At 38.8% G+C, this 20,848-nt stretch overlaps 1 protein-coding gene across 3 annotated transcripts in view; it reads right to left on the bottom strand.

Annotated features, from left to right (window-relative positions):
* Nucleotides 1-20,848, bottom strand: part of DCLK1 (doublecortin like kinase 1) — a 236,203-nt gene that overhangs the window by 114,089 nt on the left and 101,266 nt on the right. For all 3 annotated transcript variants that reach the window (XM_071448337.1, XM_071448338.1, XM_071448340.1), the window contains exon 4: nt 6,962-7,061. In XM_071448337.1, coding sequence (XP_071304438.1) covers nt 6,962-7,061 — 100 coding nt within the window. The remainder of the gene's footprint in view (nt 1-6,961; nt 7,062-20,848) is intronic.

Here is a 20,848-nt window from a genome sequence, read left to right on the forward strand (position 1 = left end):
GAAAGTAAGCTGCTATTTTGGAAGCTACCATCTTCTGAGGATCAGACTGAACACACAAGCTCCAAACTAAACTTGTGATCTCAAATGGAATATTATACAAACTGGAATATCATCAAAGGCTGCAAAATGAAGCAACTTCCATGGCAAAAGAACAGATAAGAGACAGTCAAAGTAAGAGCCTGAGTCCCAAGATCTACCCTGTTGTGTGTATCAAATTTCTGTTATTATTCCCCAGAACTGAAAATTTGTTTTAAAAAGTGGTCATAAATATTGGAATTGCACTTTCTGCATTTGGGTATACAACTGAGATGTTCACAGTTTGGGAAAATAGCTCAACATGTTCTGTAAGAAAAATGTTCTCCTGGACCACCTGAATAATCTAAATACTCAAGAAAATACAAGAAAGAATCAAAATGAAAGAGCAAAAATATCAAGCTATAGAAAACAAATAAATATCCACTCTACTCTCTTATTTACTATTTGATAACAGTAGCAGTTATGATTAAATTTCCTTGTACATTAGAAAATGGTATTGATGATGCTTAATAACAATTTCTCCTTTTTTTAAAATAAGCTGAGCTTTTATAAATTCCCAACATAAATACAATTTATTACTATGTAAATATTATTGAGGAAATCCTTGATATTTTTGGGTGCAAAATTTTAGCACTTTTATATCCAAAATGAGCTTTACTGATGAAAAAGGTTGAAGGAATATGCACACTCAAACCTCATTATGCAAATGAAATGGGAATTTCCACCAGTTCTAGTTTATTGGATAGCATTTCATTCATGCTATTTTTAACAGACATCTGGGGAAGCAAATACTGCAAAAACATATTGAAGAACATTTGGGTCAATGAGCAGAATGAATTAGCATTAACTGCAGTTTTACTGTTTGGCCAGTTTCAATGGCTGTTTGGTAAGCTGTAAGTGATCACAAATTTTCCTGGCTATTCATACACGCAACTTCATACACGCAACTTCTTCACTGCAACATGGATGAAAAGCGATAACTATGCAAATATACATGCATGCATGGCAAGGAGTTGGGGAAAGGGGCATGCATTTCAGTGTAAATCTGGACTGGAAAGCACATATGTTATCTTCTTGAAAGCTCTAACATCCCTTATTCATGTCTATAAATCTGCCAGCTGCAGGGGGAGGGGGGGAAACAAAGATTTTATGGTTTAAGTGGCCAAGCTTTCTCTGCTAGAGATGCTTAGGCAGAAAGGTGAGAAGCAATGTCTCAAGTTAGTACACCTGTAAAACACAGTGGAGAATACTGAAAGCAAATTTGCAGACAACAAAAAAAGAAGTGGGCTTTTGCAATCAAGAACATACCTATAAAAAAGGCGTACATTAAAAGAGAAATGATGCATAGAATAAACCTGAAGTTCTGTGAATGCATTTTTCATGTGAGCAGCTCATTTGACTCAAGTGCTACTACAGATTTTATTTAATGAACGCCACATGATATATTAACAGCCACCTGACGATCACGCTAACAGCCTGTTCTGAGGATTTCACTGAAGATCAGCATCCTCCTTTTAAGAGTTTAACACAACAGAAACAAGTGAGTCACTCACACGCTGCCATACGGCCAAGTACTTCCAGGCAGCCAGGGCCAAGCTGGAAGCACACACCTAGGGAGGGAGGTACTTCCAGCACAGCTGGACACAGGTGGTCTCAGTGAGGGGTTAAGAGTGTTGGGAAAAGTTGTGGAATGTCCCTCTACTGGATAAAAGAGAGACCCTGTTAATGTACTTATTGTGAGGAAGGGAATAAGGACAAGTACTGATGTGCTCAAATGGGAGGGAGCTGAGGGTACTGTGCAACTGTATTAAAGAGGGTGGAGATGAAAATGGAGGTCCTGTAGTAGGAAGATAAAGGGGGCATTGGATGCAAAGCGATTGGAAAAACAACATCTTTCCTTCTTGCTTTTCTGAACCATTAGTCTAAGTGGTAGATCCAGCCAAAGTCTGGCCTCTCTTGCCTTAGTTTGTTTCTTCCTCATACACAGAATATCTGTTTCCAAGGCCCAGCAGTTGTTGACATTTGAAAATATCACACTGCAGTGGAACACTTTATATTTATGCCTCTGTTGAAAGCAAAGTTGTATCTCGAAGTCCCCAGAACCCACCATTACTTTGCAATTGCCAAAGCACGAGTTTTTGATGAGGGCAGAGTAAGTCAGCCAGCATGCTCTCCACTCCTAATCCAGCCAAAAGCTGCTTAACACATCAGTCTCTGTCCTATAAATCAGGGTAGATGAGGACTATAACTGATTTCCCCTTCCTGCCTCTTTTAGGAAGGACAGATAAATGAAGGTTGCAGAGACACGACAGCTATTAACAGGGATAAACATGATACCCCTGACCTTAACTGCAGTTCCTGGATCAGATGCGGGTGCACGCCTCCATGCGCACACGCATGTGTGTGCGGACACCACAGGACTCAGATTTTCCTGGCAAGTTGTCTGCTGCTGGCAAGATGAAGCAGTAACGCTGCTGGCCCAGAGATGCTGAGCTGAGGACTAGCACAGGCCAGCAAAGTCAAAGTGAAATTAGGTTTCAAAGTTCCAGTCCTAATTTCCCCCTAAAACAGAGTCATTCTCCTCATTGTTTCCGTAACAGTAATATGTACTTTTGACAAGCAATCTGCACTTGTTTTCACATCCAGACATTCTGTATTGGTTACACACTGCTTGGAGTCAGAGACACTGGCTTTGGCCAGCTGAGATTGCAGCTTTTGTACATGATGCACCTCAGTACGTGATGAAGTCTGCCATACCCTCTGTGTGCAACTCTCAAGGTTGCAAAGAACTCAGAAAGCATTAACAGAATTATATAAAAAAATAATTAAAACAAAAAAAAAAAAAAGTCAGACGCTGTCAGCCTCAAAGCTCTCTTATTTTACAGTGCTGAGAAATAAATAACTATATAAGCAGAAGAGATGTTCTGAATTAGGGCAAATCTCATGATTTACTCACATTGCAAAATCCTATTTAGGTGCCTAAATAATAGCTGATTGCAAATATTTTTGTGAGAGTGGCCCTTAAACCTTAATCTTTGCCAACGCACAGCTAAGGGCTATTGAAAGGCATCCCCTGACCTCTTCTTTGAAAACTGAATAACCATGAGTTAAAGAAAACCTGGGATTTCTGGGAGACTTTCCAAAACTGCAAGCTAACAATGCCTGAAGCAGTCACTGCCATACTCTACGCTGAGGAATTCTTTCTTCTTGCAAGCTGCTGAAATGTGTGCTTCATTCATGTAATGCTTTTGTGCTTACATTTCCCATAAAAACTTTGTATGAAAATAGCATCACCACTGACACTTGACAAACAAGGAGCATTTACTTCTTAATTTTATGGTCACCCAGATACATTCTTATGTTCCATCAACAGCTCTCATGATGAGAGTGTGTGTGGCTATCATATCTATTGATCATGTCAGATATGGAGATGATTGCTAGGAATCACGATGGGGATGGTGCCTATTGTTTCTGCATTTCATGCAATAAACAGCATGTTTAGCATGAAAACCATCTGTACATCCAGGCAGGGAAGAAACTGCAATGTATAGTGAGGACTGCTTGTTTCTTTTCCTCTTTGATGGATCCCTAATTAACTGGCTTTCCTTAGCTGATTGCCAAGGGGATATGCAATGCCTCTTCCTGAAAGACATAAAACAGAGAAGGGAGATGGTATAAAGAAAGAACACACAGCCTCATTCAAGGGCAGGTTTGAGCCTGAAGTCAAAGCAAAGCTGACCTAATTATTCAGCCTAAAGAAAAGAAAATTGATGAGCCCATGGATTTTTTCAAAGAAAAAGGAATCATCTGTTTCCCATGGTCAAAGTAGATAAGAAATGTAGTAATGGATTTCATTTATAGCAAGAGAATCTGGGGAAGATAGATGAAAAACAGTAAGAAGAGTTTACCACTGGCACAGAATGTCTTGGGAAGATACAGATTCTTCCTCATCACAGGGTTTAGAGGGACTTGTTAGCCAAGTATGCCAGAAATTAAATGTGGAATGTTAATTTCACACTTAGATGAGGAGATCGTTAAACTGACTTCTAGATTGATTTTTCTAAATTTCTGATTCTGTGGCTTTTAGAATAGAAGTGCTGTCCAAAGGCAAGAGCAAGCCACGGGAGCAGAACAAACAAAGATGACTAGAAATAATGCAAACTGATGAGATTTTAGATTTTTCCTTTCTGACAGGGTGGAATTAATCTCATCCTAAAAGCTTTTTAAGCAACTCTAAAACACAAACTGTAGACGAGAACAGCTACATCAGGCATATAGATGCCTTTAGAGAAGCAAACCAGACATTTCTGGAGCATAATTCATATGAACTGTTCAAAACATCCACTTTTAACTGAGTCAACCAAACATCTACCTTCTACTTTGTCAGTAAGTCTAAGGTTTTTTATACTGGGAAAGAAATCTGCTGGGAATGGCTCAGTCCCAGGCAACTACCTACGTGCCTAACCTAATGTTAGTTACAATGGATCCCAGAACAGGTGACTGGCTTCCCAACCCCCAATTTTGCCTCCTGCTCGCCAGGAGTTCTGAACCCAGACCACAAAACCTCTTCCTCCCTGAGAGGTAATTCCCAAAACCCCAGAACTCTGATAATTTATAAATTTCTTCTCTTTACTTTTCTTTCCTGCCTTCAAATTTTGCTTTTCTTTACTCCTCCTGCTGCAACACCTTCACTGTTATTCTCATCACCTGGCTGAACCTGGAGGATACTGGAGAGATGTAGTGACAAGCCAGCAGAGTGTTGCTTCAAGATGCTTTTCAGGGAAGCAGAGACAGGCTTTACAAGCCCTGCACAGTTGGACAGCACCTCCTAATACTTGTAATGTTCTTAGATTAGCTATGAGGAATGCACAGACACGCATCATGATCACACAAACTTCATTTGCCAAGCCAAACAAGTTAAAAGCTCCTTTTTAAAAAAATTATTTTCTCTCCAACTCTTGCTCCTGCTCAGAGAAGGCTGACTAGATGCACATCAGTTGGTACATCAGCTACTATGGCAAGCAACCTAAACACGTTCTCTGATATCAAACCTCCTGAAAAAGAGAGAGCAAAGTTGGTGTACGCTTCTCAAAGGAATTAGAGACACAGTCTTATTTTCTCCTCTTTCTTCATTCCTCCAGTAAAAAAACAGTCAATGTTCACTGAATCTTTACCTGGTAGAAAAGCAAACACTACAACAAATAGCTAAAGTTGTGTTTTCAGCGTAGATTTTTAGGATTTCTCTTAAGATCAGTAAAAAATGGTTTTAAGCACCAAAGTTTCAGACAAAGATACTGCTTACTCAAAGAAATGTTGATATGTCAGATGAACAGACTAAGCAGAGTCAGACTATGTCTGTACTTTGGCACTAGACCTCCAAAAACCAACTACACACTTCCAAAAGGGATTTAGACAAAGCTGTTGTCAGCATTTCTTGAGTCTTTGCTGGAAAAACTGCCACAGGGTTCACTGCGAGGAGACACTGTGCAGCCACCAGTGTCATCCTTCAGGTAAGAGAAACAAGTGAACCCAGACTACACAGCCAACTATCCAGGTGTCCTCTCCTTAAAGGCAAGACATCCATTCTGAGCACAAAGCCACCTGGGAAACTCCTTTGCTGGTCAAATGTCCCCCTCACCTTTCTAATTCTCATTCTAAAAATATCTAAAGCTACTTTTTCACCATTGGTACCTTTTGCCTTAGAGTCAACTACAGCAATTTCATTACTGCAAAGTGCAGATCTGGTGCTCTACTTTGATTTTTATTTCCATATTATAAGGTCCTCTAGAGGAATGCAGATGGTGTTCTTGCTTCTGTCTGTGCCTGACACAAAAGGTCATTGCTGTTCCCAGGAGACATCTCCTTTTTCAGAGTCATCCTTCAACTCACAGAGTCAGGTCTGCACAAATTGCCACCTTCTGCTCCTACACAGGCTAACCGAGCATTTGTCTGGATCTGGGAAAACCAAGAGGCCCTCCAGCTTCACAGGTTAGTCAGAAAAATACAATTACACCATCTTGAACTGTGAGAGAATAATTGCATCAAAAACCATGATGAAGTGGTAAAGCTAAACAGATACACACATAATGATTGTGAAGTAGTTACTGCTGTAACAAAATCTTGTCTGACTGATTCTTCAGCCAAGTGTTCTTTCAGACCTTTGATAGTTTAAAAAATATTAGATATTTTGATACCAATGGATTACAAAGATACCATGGAGGGAGAAAGTGTAGGAGCAATACAACTTTTGCTGTGTCTTGTTATGCACAAAAATAAATTCAATGTTGTTGACAGCTTTGTTTGTTTAAATGTACAAAGCCTATAGTTAGCTTTTTCTTCTTTTTCCTTACAACTGTGATTCCCAAGTCAGGAATACTCTTTGTAACAATAAAGGTATCTGAAAAAAAACTTGTATTTTCCTTAGAGAATTACATACATTGATTTCATTATTGTATTAGTCAGCCTCTGAAAAACAGAACTCATTGAATTTTCTCAGATGACTTTGTCTGCTTTTGCTGATTACATTTATCTTCCACACAGAATTGCATCTGTCTTTCTTTATCACATAACTTAAACTGAATCATTAACTAAATCTCAATGGTAGATACTGGGAGCCTAAGAAATTGTGATAAAAAACCCAGAATAAATTCAAAGTCAAAACATGAAAGGCCTTACAAAAAAAAAGCAATTCCACCAAACATGACTTTTCATACAATATGTGAAATTCAGGCTGAAATCAAGTTTTATGCTGCAATAGGCAGACAGCTTTATTGTTGCTTTCAATTCTCTTATTGTCAGTATTTTGAATTAAAATATTTCTTCTATTTCTGAAATCAATCCAGGTGATACTACTTTAGTTTAATTAGCATGATATGGAAATCTGCCCTTTACTCTCATTGTAAGCATTTAAAAAAATACATCTTACCACTTTCATCCAGCAAGAAATCATCCTGGTAACGGAACTTTTCTGGTCCACATGCAATAAAAATGTCATCATCGCCGAAAAAATCCTGAAGGCACATCACCTACAAGGAAAAAGGAAAAGAAGGCTTTGTATGAAATACCTCACCATCAGAATTGTAACAATAAATCCCTCTTTGTCTCCATCTGCATGAAAATTCTTCACTTTTAATGGAATCAACAGGGCTTCATCTCCAGATAAGTTTCAAAGCTGTGCTCTGACCATCTGTTACAAGTGAGAAACACTTTTATGGACACTGCAGGGAAAGATAAGACAAAAAGCCGTAACTGTCAGATTTATTACATGATGCATCTATGGTATGAGGTAAATGCCTTCTGTTTGTGCACAAGATACCATTCAGCAGTTAGTGAGTAATTAATTTGCTTTTCAGTTCACATCTCCATCATTTGGCTGCAATGAAACAAGGTTACGGCTTTGTATGCAGAATGAAATGCAGTTATTTCAGCAAAATCTCTCTGACAGGGAATCAAACTCACATGGCTGAACTAAGCCTCCTTCACAATCTCCCTCTATGCCAGAGTCAATGGGAAGTTCTCTTTGAAGGGACCAAGCTCAACAGGCAAGTCAGATGAGCTGGGAGTAATTCTTCTAGTACTGAGTAAAAGGATATGTTCCTTCTACCCCATATATGAACAGTCGGGATTACATTGGTGTGTTTTTATGTCCCTACAGGAGATTTCAGAAACTTTATTGCAGTCTTTGAGTATCTAAAGAGGGCTTGGAAGAAAAGTGGGGACGGAATTTTTGTAGGGGTTGTTGCAACAGGACAAGAGGCAATGGTTTTAAATTAAAAGAGGGCAGATATAAGGAAGCTTTTTACAATAAGGATAGTGAAACACTGGAACAGGTTGCCCAGAGAGGTGGTAGGTGATCCATCCTTGGAAACATTCTATGTCAAGAGCTGGATGCAACTCTGAGCAGCCTGATTTATTTGAAGATGTCCCTGTTCATGGCAGGGATGTTGGAACTAGGTGAGCTTTAAGTCCCTTCCAACCTAAATCATTCTATTCTATGATTTCTTTACAACAGCTTTTAGTTATTTTACAAGGCACTGCTTAAAAATCAATCAATCATTTCAATCTTTCCAATCATATGGAATCATATTAAACAAAGAATCAGTGACTTTTACCAAAAACTGACTTTGGACTTGCTGATACACCTCTGATAAATTTTAAAAACAAATTAGATGTCTATCCATCTCTAAAACAAAAATACTTAATGAAGTCTGTTCTCACTTCACATTGACAAGAAGATTCTAGAAGAGTAGGCTCACTTAAATATTTTTATATCAAGTTTTGTAATGAAATAGCACACTGATGTTTGAACAGGTAATTTCACAAACTGAGTTTCAACTCTACAGTCAGCAAAGCAACACATCAACAGTCTCTAAAAACTGACAAAACAGTTGAGAACAGTCCAGCTCATCTAAACAAGCCCCCTCAGAAAAAGCATTTAAAGTCTACAAAAACACAAGTCAAAGAATTACCTAATGAGATTTTGCCAGATTTTGGCATAAAAAGTATCCCCACCAATCTGAGTAACTGGTGTCTAGGGGTTATAAAATTCATATCATCATTCCCAGAAACATGCCTGAAGGCTTGGACATCCACAACAGTTATGAGCCTCTATAGCAGAAATTACATAAAGTGGAAAAATAGAGGTACATGCCGTGACTTGCTTGTAGACTACTATTCACAATTAAAACAATTTTAAAGGAAGAACATATGCAAATAAAAAAAAACACAGAAAACTGAGAGAACAACTAGATGAAATAAATACCAAAAGAAGAATAATGGTTTTTCCTAAATTATCCTTTCCTTAAACAATGCATGTCCTTTTAAATTCAGATCCACCACAACCCTATTTCTATGACCACTGTCATCTTTACACTACACACTACCTGAACACCAACATCAAAAATGTAAATATTTGACAGAGCTTTATACCATGTTCCTACTCAGTTTATGTTCTATTAGTGTATCAGCCTCAGCAATGTTAAAATAAACTCATTTGCTTCCCATCTTTCTTTTTTGTCCACAAGACATATCCTGCCTATCTTCCCACCCCATACTCCCACCAAACTTCAAACAGCTCTTCCCTTCAGTCAAGTTCCTCTGAAATTGCCACCTCTCCCACTGCATGTACAAAACTACTAATTTGCAGAATAACATTAAAAATCCTGTGATTTCCTTTTTGCTTCCCAAGTTTGACACACTTCTGGGGAGTGATAACTTTTACATTTGTCTTTATACCAAGCAGAGTATTAGAATCAAACCAGCAATAAGCAACTCTAGGCACAAAGTTGAGTTATTTTGACAACAAACATAAATACAAATTAAATTCACATTTGAGAGAAAAAAAAATAGATTTAATAAAACCCAAAAGTGCTTGGCTCTGCCCAGCTGAGAGGGTTTCTTTGAAGACTAAATAAGACATTAAAATTCAGGTAGCAAGACTTAACCAGGCTCAACTACGCCAATTTTTAAAGCATCTCAGGTTCAATCAGTGCAATTTAAATGCAAATAAGAAAGAAAATAGGATTAACACACAAAAAATAAATTGTGTTTAGATATCTTTGGGTTTTATTAAACTTTACACTTATAATTTAAAGTGTTCTTATGCTTGCCTCTTTTTTCCTTGCCCTCAGTTTCATACTCTGTATGTAAAATTACAGCTTTTCTTGCCTCCTGAAATTTTAATAATTTTGGAATTATAATACTAGCTCTTAGAAAGGTTGTAGCAAGATCACAATTTCCTCTTCAATCCATCTTCTTCCAGAGTAACTTCTCTTAAGGCTTCCAGTACCTTTTAATATTGCTATTGGAAGCCTTGAGATGTCCTTCACTGTCTGCATTTTCCATCCCTTCTGTCTCTGCATCCCTGGCCCTCTCTGCAAGTTCACACTCCTCAGCAGTTAAATTAAAAGGCATCTGACACATACACAGCACCCCCTTTCAGGCTTTTTTAGAGAGAAATCTGCAAACACTTTCTATTCACACCCAGTCATCAGCTAAGCAACAGGACCTGGTTTTTATTACCCATTTTCACTTTTGGAAAAGATGGCTCCTAAAAAGTCAGAGTTTAGAAGATCAAGAATTTTTCTCACCTAAGCTGGACCATACAAGTGTTTTAGAGGTCAGTGTGCTCTGTTGCTTGTGATCAAATTTAAAATTAGTCAGGTTTTACATCAGCAAATTACAAAAGCTTCCCTTGGACTTTTCTGTTGTCTTCAAGGCACAGAACCCATATTCTCTTTCACAAATAAGGTTTTATTTTTCACAGGGGGGGAAACAAAGACAATGCAGTCAAATGTATACCTTAAATAAAAAGAAAATGAAAAAACATTGTCTGCCACACACGGTTCTAAATACTCTGTGACTCTTCTTAACAAAAACCTTTCTTGTAAAGAGATGTTATTTAACAATAATGGTGTCTCTCTTACACTTTGCACACTTTTTTACGCTAACAAATAACAGTAGCATTAGCAGGGGCCAGGGAGTGCTTGCATTGGTGCTGAGAAAGACAACAAGCAGCAGAAAGCAAAATCACTAGTATAGGCTTTGGTTATAGGCAAGCCACAAAAATAAAACTGGCTGACCTGGCCACAACCATAAAAAACAGAGGCAGAAAATTTTATCAAGCCTTAAGTCCCCTCAGTAAGTTGTACGCTGTGAAGCCTGGATTCCACACAACTCATCATTGCCCTAGTAAACAACTCAAGACACCCACATGCCCTTCCAGTGGGAAGCACAGGCTTGGGAAGGTGACCTAGGAAGATCCCCAAATTATTTTGTACCTACCTCAGTAGCTGCTACTGTGCTTTGACCCTCTAGTCAAAGCACCACAGCAGCTGCATTCCCAGAAGGAGGGACCGGGGAGGACCTGGGTGGGCCAGGCACCCACAGCTGCCAGGGAAGCACAAAGGAGATCAGCAGAGCTGTCCCAGAAGGAGAACAGAGAGCAAGAGCAGCAAACTTGTCTTCCAGCCCAACCTCAGGACTGGCTCTGTAGCATATACACTACATACCATAGGCATTTTGAAAAATTATCTTCACTTTTCCTTCTTTAATTAAACAGGCAAGCATTTGGAGCCAAAGAGAAATCCCCTAACTACTACAGGAATTTTTCCTTTGACTGGCCTGAAACACTAAAGTTCACCTCTTTCTAGATGGTCTCCTTGTTATGGAGATCCTCCTTCTCATATACACAAAAGAATCAGAAATTGTGCTTCACATTGTGGAGTGCACAAGGCCCAAGAACAGCAGCTTGTAGAGCCAATACCTGGTTATATTCTCTCACCAGTAAGAAAGGGCAGTCAGAAGTAGTTTGGAGGAGGTGCAGAGGGAGGAAGAAAGGGAAAGGAAAACACAGGGGAAAAGAGGGAAAGGCAAAGGGAAGAGAGAGAGAAAGAAGAGGGAGGGAATCAAGGAGGGAGAAAGGGATGGAGAGAGTGATTGGATCAATCCTTTCAGTAAAAGCATGAAATGAAGGCTACAGATGCAATCCTCTTTTATAACTGCTGTATTCTGACTGTGTTCAGGGACCTTTTAAATTCACATTTTCAAACACATCCACAAAAAACCCCCCAGAACTAAATTCTTTGTGTATATCAGTCACAGCAAATTGAATACTTTTCTATTCTTTTAAAGTTCACCACACATCAAATTAATACTGAAACACTGATATTTTTAAATAAATAATATTCAGAAAACAAAATTTTCCACTGCATTCAGGAACAGTTCATAGCACCAGCACATTACACCAGAACCATGGTGATTACTATCTGACACCTTTGTTACAATTTCCATAGTGCTGGGTTCTTGGACAGAAAAGAAGGAGGGGGTGTTCTGTGTGTTTGTCTTCTTTTAATAATGACTTAATTTGACTTAAAGCTGAAAGCTGTTTTGGATGAGCAATGAGGAAACCTCAAGCTGGCATGTCCTCAGGCATCATGGCTGCTGGAGAGATGGAAAGAAAAGTGAGGACAAAGAAATGAGGTGGTTAAAGCAAAAGAGATGCAGAAGGGTCTAAGGAAAATTCAAGTGATAAGTAGAGGGTTTTATGAAAAGACAAAGAGAAGTGAAGCATGGCAAAAGGAAAATATGAGGTATTAAGGAAGATGGAGACATGGGCTGCCAGCCAAGAGCACACACAGAGGGCGACAGAGAGGTAATCGAGGCTAGTGAGGAAGGAACAGTCCAAAGGAGGGGGCACGCAGAAAGTCAGTGACAATTGCCTTCCAGACTTCACCCCATAATCAGCCAGATGGGAAGTCTTAAATCTGTTTTAAAGTAGCCTTTTTGAATCTTAAACAGTCTCATGTTGAGTTTGATTACCACTTCTCTGATAGTGAAAAAAGACACAAAAAAATGTTTCATCCTTGGAAAAACCTCATTGTTTAAATGACTCATGATTTTAGGACTCTGACTCATCAATTTTGTGTCAAGTTTTATAAGTTTTATTACAGAGCTAATTTAAATTTTCCTGCTACTTTTGGCTCACTCAGACTCAATGTTTAATTCTTAGGCAGGTCTCTTCAGTTATTCATGTCAAAGGAGCTCACTATACCTCTCTACTACTATTTTATTTCTTTTTTGCCTCTGGCTGATTTTTCAAGCTAAAAAAAAACCTGAAAGCCCCCCTTAAGACTCAATTTGATCTTTATTGGTATTTTCCCTTCATTTTTCTCCTTAGCCAAACGACATTTTCCACTAACCACTTCCTTTGCAGTACTTACCCACTATTTATCTATTGCTTCACAGACGAATATCTCAGATACTGAATTTATCTCACTGACATCTCTCCCTGGGAGTCAGTAACAAGTCTCATGACAGCTATGAATATTCCTGAGAGCTTATAAATAATAGAATCACGAAATGGTTTGGGTTCCAAAGGATCTTGAAGTTCCTCTAGTCCTACCCCCCGAGTTGGGACATCTTCCACTAGACCAGGTTGCTCATAGCCCTGCCACTGGTCTTTAACATCTCCAGGAGTGATGGGGCATCCAAAACTTCTCTGGGCAACCTGTGCCAGTGCCTCATCACCCTCCCAGTAAAGAGTTAATTCCTAATAGCTAATTTAAACCTACCCTCTTTTAGTTTAAAAAAATATTTCAAACCATTTAGAACCTTTTGTCCTATTACAACAGCCCTGCTACAAAGTTTGTCCCCAGACTTTGTGCAGGCTCCCTTTATGTTCTCAAAGGCAAATAAGGTTTTCTCAGGGCTTTCCCTTCTCCACACTCAACAACCACCAGTCTCTTGTGTCTTTCTTCATATGATAAGTGCTCCAGCCTTCTGATCACTTCTGTGGCACTCCCCTGCAGGTCTCAGGAGAGCAGAGTAGAGAGGGAAAATCACTTCCTAATCCTAGCAGAAATGCAGTATCAGAAGAGACCTCCTGTATTACTCCATTTATCTCCCAGCATCTCATATTAGCTTTCCCAGTGCTTTGTTCAGCTTTGTACCATACTGCTTATTGTGTAGAGCTCAGAATACAGACTGGTAAAATAATCAACTGTTACTCACACAGAAGCATTTCAGAGCTTCAGGAAAATCAGAAATTAATCATTCCATACTGCTTTTTAGGTAATTGCTGTGAAATGAGAAATCCAAGCATATCAATATGGCCTTTTGGGGAAGGGGAAGGAAAAATACCTGCTCTTTCTAAATGCATTTTGATAGCAAGTCTCTTTTTTTCTTATCTTTCCTCAAGGAACCTCAGGCCCTCACTTCTTTCTGAGGAAAGGGAATTATACCTCAGCTGGAATTCACAGACCATCACATTTGAATATTTCCTTCAAGGTTAAGGCAAGTCTATTTCTCTTCCTTTTGGCTCAGGCTCTGAGGCTTTTATTCATACCCTTTCACATTTATCTGTCATTACACACATGCCATTTCTGGAAAGCCAGTCACCTACAAAAAATTTAATTTATCATCAGTGTATATGCACTTCCTCTCTCAGCTTCTGATCCAAGTTCTCTCCTCAGGTGGTGGCTTAGCTGAAGCCATTGGGAAGTAGCTGCTACACATTCCCCAAGTTAAACAGCACCAAATTCATTCTTTGCTGTTGGAGTGAAATCTCCATGGTGACAACTGCACTGTCAAGCTGTGAGAGCTTTTCAGTGAAGAAGAGCAGTTTATCACGAGATTCGCATTACAAGAGTGCCCTCTGTAAATGAAGAGGAGATGGTGCCGTGGGGGTTTCTGTAAATGAAGAGATGTTACTCCAGGGGTTCGAGCTGGCTGGAGCTGCTCTTTGCCAACTGGCCTGTGTGGCTGCATTGCAGATTAAAGCCTCTCATTTTGTGTGTGTGTGTGTGTGTGTGTGTCCCCAAATCACAAGACACCACCATAGCTCAAAACAATGAATTTTCATCCTCAAATGCAGCAGAAATAGCTTGCTATCCTGCTGGCTGTCAGGAGCAGAGGGAAAGCAAGCCAGCATCCCTATGACCTGGGGAGTCCTGCTTCACCTGCCTCCATGCACACTGTCCCCTCAGCTGCGTGTTGGTCAGTGCTGGCTCAGGACCCACTGCTCTTCATCTTGCTTCCTCTGCCACCAATACAGAGGTTTCTCTCCCCTTCTGACTGCTGAAGATGTAGTATCAGTCAACTTCTACAAAGTATGTATTCATCAACATCCAATCAGTGATATACACAGCTCAGCCTGTATGATCTTTATCAGACTTGGCAAAAAACTGACAGAAAAATCACCTACTTTCTTCAGTTAAAATATGTACTCAGTAAAATATGTCTTTCTTGGTCAGTAAAGTATTTCATAAGGACAAGAAAACCTTTTCATACTATGCTTTATACACTAATGTTAATATATTGTTTTACTTCACTATTTTACTTTTCTGGTTTGCACTAAATGATGGCACACCTAGAAAACCAATCAACTTAAATTAGGTTTTTCAAATGTCCCATCAGATTGCTGTTGAGAAACAAGTTCACTTTATGACAAGCCCTTCTTAAAAGCTTTCACCTTAATCCTTTAAAATTCAGATAAAGATAGTAGAAAGTTTGCAGTGTTCTAATGCACAGTAACTACTATACTTTGGCTCAAAACATTATGTGAAACGTAAATAATTTCTTTGTTAGACACTAATTTACTAAATGAGCTTCTTTGTTAGAGAAGTTGAGGAAAGCAGCAGACACCTCATGGGCTTATGTGTGACTGCAATGCTGAGATGCATGAGAGTCATGAAAGGTTTCTCTACAGGAACCACCAACATGGCCACTTGAGACTGCTCCTGTCAAAATCTGCTTCATGGCAGACAGGACAAGAGCCACGAGAATGTGGCTTTTGCACTGGAGAAGACTGAATCCTGCTAGTCACCATAAAATCCCACAGCAACTGCACAACAGATCAGCATGCTCATTATGGACAATTCAAACACCAGAACAAAGTTTGTACAGGAACAGAGAAGAAAAAACTCGCCTCGCACATTTAAAATACATTCATATTAAACAGAGGATGTTTCTTCAGGACTATCTGACATTGATAGGATGGCTGATTTAATAGCAGAAGATGTAATTAAGGGGGCCAATGGAAAAATAGGTGAGGCTTGATAGCAGAGTTCAACTAGATCTGGAGTATTTTTGTTTCCTCTGCTGCACTCATGCATTTGCCCTTAGCAGCCGCAATACAACACTACCCTTTAGTGGCCAGTCACACCAAGTGCGGACTCCAGCAGCCCACCCGGCTTCTTCCTCCTAACAGGTGGCAACTATTTGCAAACACTGTATTCACATAAGAAGAATGCAATTTCCTAAGAAACAGGAAATTAATATTACTCTAATTTCTGATCACTTGGCAAAATAAAACCTCCTTGACTTCAGGTGCTTGAATAAGACCTTGTTAGAGGAGCTAAAACAGTTTTGGAGGCTGACTTTCAGAAAGCGTATGTACAAGGGAAACAACTTACCCAGATTGAAAAGCTGGGTTTTGCTGAAAAAAGATACCATGCCCCTGTGAGCTTTTTATTTTTTATTATTCTGCTCTTAAATATCAGAAAAACTAAGTACAGAATATGCTGTCCATGATTTAAGGAGCAACAAATCCTAGTACGGCTATATCCTCTTTGTCAAGATGGTGTGTACATTTACTTCACCATTCACATAATTGTACTCCTGCAACTGCACTTGCACAAAAGCAGCGGGTTTCAGAGCAGTCTCCTAAACTATCTTAAGCACTGGTCAGTGTGTCCTTCAAAAGGCAGTGACACTAGCAAGACCATTGGCTGAAGGAGGCCTTTGTACAAATTGCTTTCTTATAAAAGAAAACCCCACAATCTGAAGGCCATGTAGTAAAAAACCCAAGCTGTTCTTCAATCACCAATCATGTTACAAGCGAAAATATTATTTTTTACCTCAGTTGGAATAGTACTACTTTCTAGAATACCACTGCAGATATATTAAAAAAAACCTAAATCCACAGCTTTGTTCTGTCTGCTGTGAACAGCAGAGCACTGGACTACTTTCTCATGTCTGTGTTCAAAGTTTTTCAAATATGCAAAAACAACCAATTATGAATTCTCATTGTTCACATTTCATGACAAATTTTCACTGATGATCCTTCTAGTTGCTTAGAGCAGCTAAATGAGGAGGCAGGGACCAACTAGGTGAAAAAAATTCATTCAAAAGAAAAATGCAGTCAGATGCCAATTTCTGAAAATTATAATTACAGATTTGGAGATAAGAAGAAAATCCCTTTCAAAAGTACAGACAAAAATGTTTTTCAGGGCAAGCTTCTAGTGCTAGGTGAAATGAATCATTTTGCTCAGTCATATTCACTGTGTTTAGTAAATGCATTATATTGGCCCATTACCTGAAACAGGGGGCCTGCTACTTCTGAAGTACTTTTATTGCATTTCATCCATAAATCTCAAAAATATGATGCACACAATCAATGTTTCTCAAAAACCACTTTTTCAAAATACCTCCACACCAGTAAAGACTTCTGAGTGCTTCTCAGTGCTTCTCCCTGAAATCAATACAATTTTCCAACAAAAGCCACTCTCACCATTTTACCTGAAAGTCTACAACACTGTTATTTCCATTTTCAAGTCAAAGATCTATCCATCTCATGCTATAAGGCAAGTATGAATCCTTGAATTAACTGTTAGAACAGAAGCATTTGATTAATTTTTTACCTCCGTCCACTATGTATTTTTCTAGGGGTCTGCTTATTTTTGTGAAGTTCTACTCAGCAGGAGGTTGTAAGCTGGGTCCTGCTCTGCTTGGCTGGCCAGATGCTGCTCTCTGCCTTCCCAGCTGGGAACTGTGGGAGCAAGCTGCAATCATTTTTTGAGACACTGGGAGATCACACAGCCTTCCCTTGGAGACACAGCTTCTCTGGGAACTGGTCCAAATAAAATTTACTGGCTGTCTGGATCCAAATCCAGATGGAAAGCTTTGATTGGTAATTTTGCTTTAGGTACTGCAATCTGCAATCCCTCTATAACAGATATAACAGAAATTATATATATATATATATCACTGACTGATCAATGAAAAGCTCAAAGTTATAGCCTACACACCATTATGAAAGCATCCAATTTAGAGACTACCATGACACGAGGTGGCATTCCAGGAGCAGATTTCTGAAAGACCTCTAAAAATAAGATTTTCTTTTGTGTTTCAAATCAGAGCAACCTGCCTCGGCAGAGCTTTATCAAATGTGGGAACATTTATGGCTTTCTTGTTCTTGTGAGAGTGCACACTACAAAAGTAGGTTGAAGCATGAAATTTGTAAGAGTTAATATCTGAACCGAACAAATCACACCTTGTGCCTGCAGCAGAACCAGATTTCAACCACCAATTTCAAGTAGCAGATGGACTGTGCAAAAATATATATAGCTACCCAAATGCATTTAGAGATGGGAGAGTTATTTTCCCTTCTTTGAAAGCATTTTAATTCCCAAATCGCAGTGTATCACCTTAATATCCATGGCACAATGTTCTCATGTTAGCTTACTGACTAATGGTGGACTCTGGTGATAATGCCATAAACTCTATTTCTTTCAGGGATAATCATTAATAAAATGCATGCAGGACAGCACTCCATCACAAACTGCCTGGAACATAAGTGAGAGGTGTAATGGCTTTTGGCTGCACACTCATGCTAACTTAAGGCTCAGCATGCAACACTGAAAAAAAGGCAACATGGTTGAATTCTGAAAAAAAAGGAGGAAAAGGGAAAACAGATGTCAAGGTTTCAACAAGTCCCTGCACACTGCAGCTGGAGCCAGTACAAAAACAACACAAGTCTGCTGATAATGTAGCATTTCATGTAATGATAAGGACAATAAAATAGCACAAAATGCAACAGCTCAAATGGTTAAACACCTTCCTCAAATTCCAGAGGGTCAGTTGGGCTGAACAACAATAGTAATCCTTTCAATAACCAGATCAAATTATTCAACCATTAAAGCTCTTTATGCTCAAGAAAAGTGAAAATTGAGAGGTTCCCTTTCGTCTAAGTGCAGAATATAGACAATAAATCTAAAATCCAATCCAAACAGACATTCAGATGCACACTATCTCATTACCGTCACTCTCGAAACTATTTGGCAATAGTTTCCATTATTACAACAGATGTTAACAAGATGGATAGAGAACATGTTAAATAAACATTAATATTAATATATAAGTGTCTATGCAGCAAAGCCACTGTTCAAATTATTTATTTCCCCAAGAGCATTTCTTGGGAAATTAATCAGGGAATTTTTCTTGCTAATAACTATTAAAAATTTAAGGTATTTCCATTGACAAAGACTGTATCATTCAGAAAAAACCACTAAGGGCTGTAAACATGGTCTGCATGGGTAATCTGTACTCTGGTGAAGTGATTCTTGTACCTGCCATTCTTCCTGGGCTTTGGCTCCTTAGGACAGAGCAGCAAAGGTAGGAAATGTGCAGAGAGAGAATCCAACCTACGGAAATTTACAACGTGAAAGAGTTCAAAAGCTTAAGGATGAAGAAAGAGCAGACACAGGCAATAATCACAAAAAGCTGGAATTTTAAGTCCAGCTCTGTGAAGAGACACCTTGGTCAGAACACTGTCTCCACATCACATGCAGACTGGTTACAACTGTTGAGATTTCTCAGGCCTGCTGAACATGGAGATTGCTTTTTCATGTAAAAGTTTCTTACTGGAACAGAGCCTGTTGCTTGTGAGTGCTTCAGTACAGCAAGTCCTGGGACACTAAATCTAGCAAGCAAAAAACAAGCAGTGTTTATAAATCCATGAATATGACATGAACCATCAGGATTAGAGCTGACAAAAAAAAAAGCAAGCAAAAAATTCAGGCCAGCACTTGGAAAAAGGATTTTTAAAGTACTGCTACACACAGAGTCACAACTGATTTCTGAAAGATCTGAGAATTAAAAAGAAATCTGCTAAGATGTAATCAGTGCAAGTTACAGATAAATCCCCGCCAGCAAAAGATAGAATAAATTAATGTTACAATGAGAGTTGAAGAGCTTTCTCAAGCACATCTGAAAGCTCTAGCATGCTGGCATAGAAAAGAATTCCTTCAAAATCCCTTCTATTTTGCCAGAAAAACTTTTTTTAATATTTAAGCTATAAATGGTGAAAGGAGATCGTTTCATGAAAAATCAATATCCAGAGCCCTTAATATTAAGACTAAAATTACTATAATACCCTGGTACTATATCTTCAAAACTACTCGGTGCTTAAGAAAATGTAAATGAAAAGTTTTTGCTGATGTATTACCCTTCCACATTCATCACTAAGCTGACTGCTGTGTATTTATAGATTGCACAAGCCAAAAGCATTGCATTCATGCTTAATTTAATCTGTGCACCCTTAGGTTGACTTATATTATGCTGTAGCATAGCTTAGAGGAAACATGTGGAGATGTAGTAAGTACCAAAGGAATTTGTTTTGATTATTTTTGACATAATAAGATATATCAAACTGACACCCTGATGCAGATGCACATCTCTGCTGGCAGTGCAGCATCGCTCACATGCAAAAGCCATACCAAAAATACCTGCCAGATGTGTTTGGAAATGTTATGCTATTTAACAAACATTCAAAGACTTGACTCAAACCCAAAATGAAATCAAAAAGATGAAGCAATCTATGCTCAGGCAGTGCAGCCCCAAATAACTTGTTGAACTGGAGGTCCAGAAGCACAGCAAGTTATTCATCTGTCAGGCTATTCCTTACAAAACTTTATAATCTTTTGAATTGTATCCCCTGTGTTCTGATTCTACTACCTGTTATGATCTCAAACTTAATAGCCTTCAGCTACAAATCCTTTACTTCTAAGATCCTACATCTCATAGGGAATGATGTGGTAGAGCAACATTACAAAATGTAGGAGAATTTAGCACATTTGCAATTCAGAAAGCTGCTAGGCACAGATAAGTTCTAAAGAAAAATACAATCACAGAAAATAGCACCATGTTGGAGAGGGAAATTTGCACCAAAAGCAATTTCACCTGTGATAACACCTTGCAGTGTCTCTGAATTTTCTTTTCACTTACTGATGCTCTTCTGCAGCACAAAGGGCAAGATCCCCAGGACAAAATCCTCAATCTCCACAAAGCACCCAACTTCATTTTTTGCATCCAGAACAATCCAGGAAATGAAGTTCTGTCCACATACCTGTCTCTACATCCTATGCGTATCAATATAAACCAATCTAAAAATTCCAGGATCAATTTGTAGTTGCCAATATGAACCAAAAAAATATCTGGTCCATAAGGAAAAAAAACCAAACAAAACCAAAAAATCCCCAAAAAACCACCAAAAAAAAAAAAACCCAAAAAAAACACAAACAAAAAACCCCAACCC

The sequence above is a fragment of the Agelaius tricolor genome, unplaced genomic scaffold (genome assembly GCF_023055355.1).
Source record: "Agelaius tricolor isolate 1412-34295 unplaced genomic scaffold, bAgeTri1.0.p SCAF_26, whole genome shotgun sequence".
Lineage (NCBI taxonomy): Eukaryota > Metazoa > Chordata > Aves > Passeriformes > Icteridae > Agelaius > Agelaius tricolor.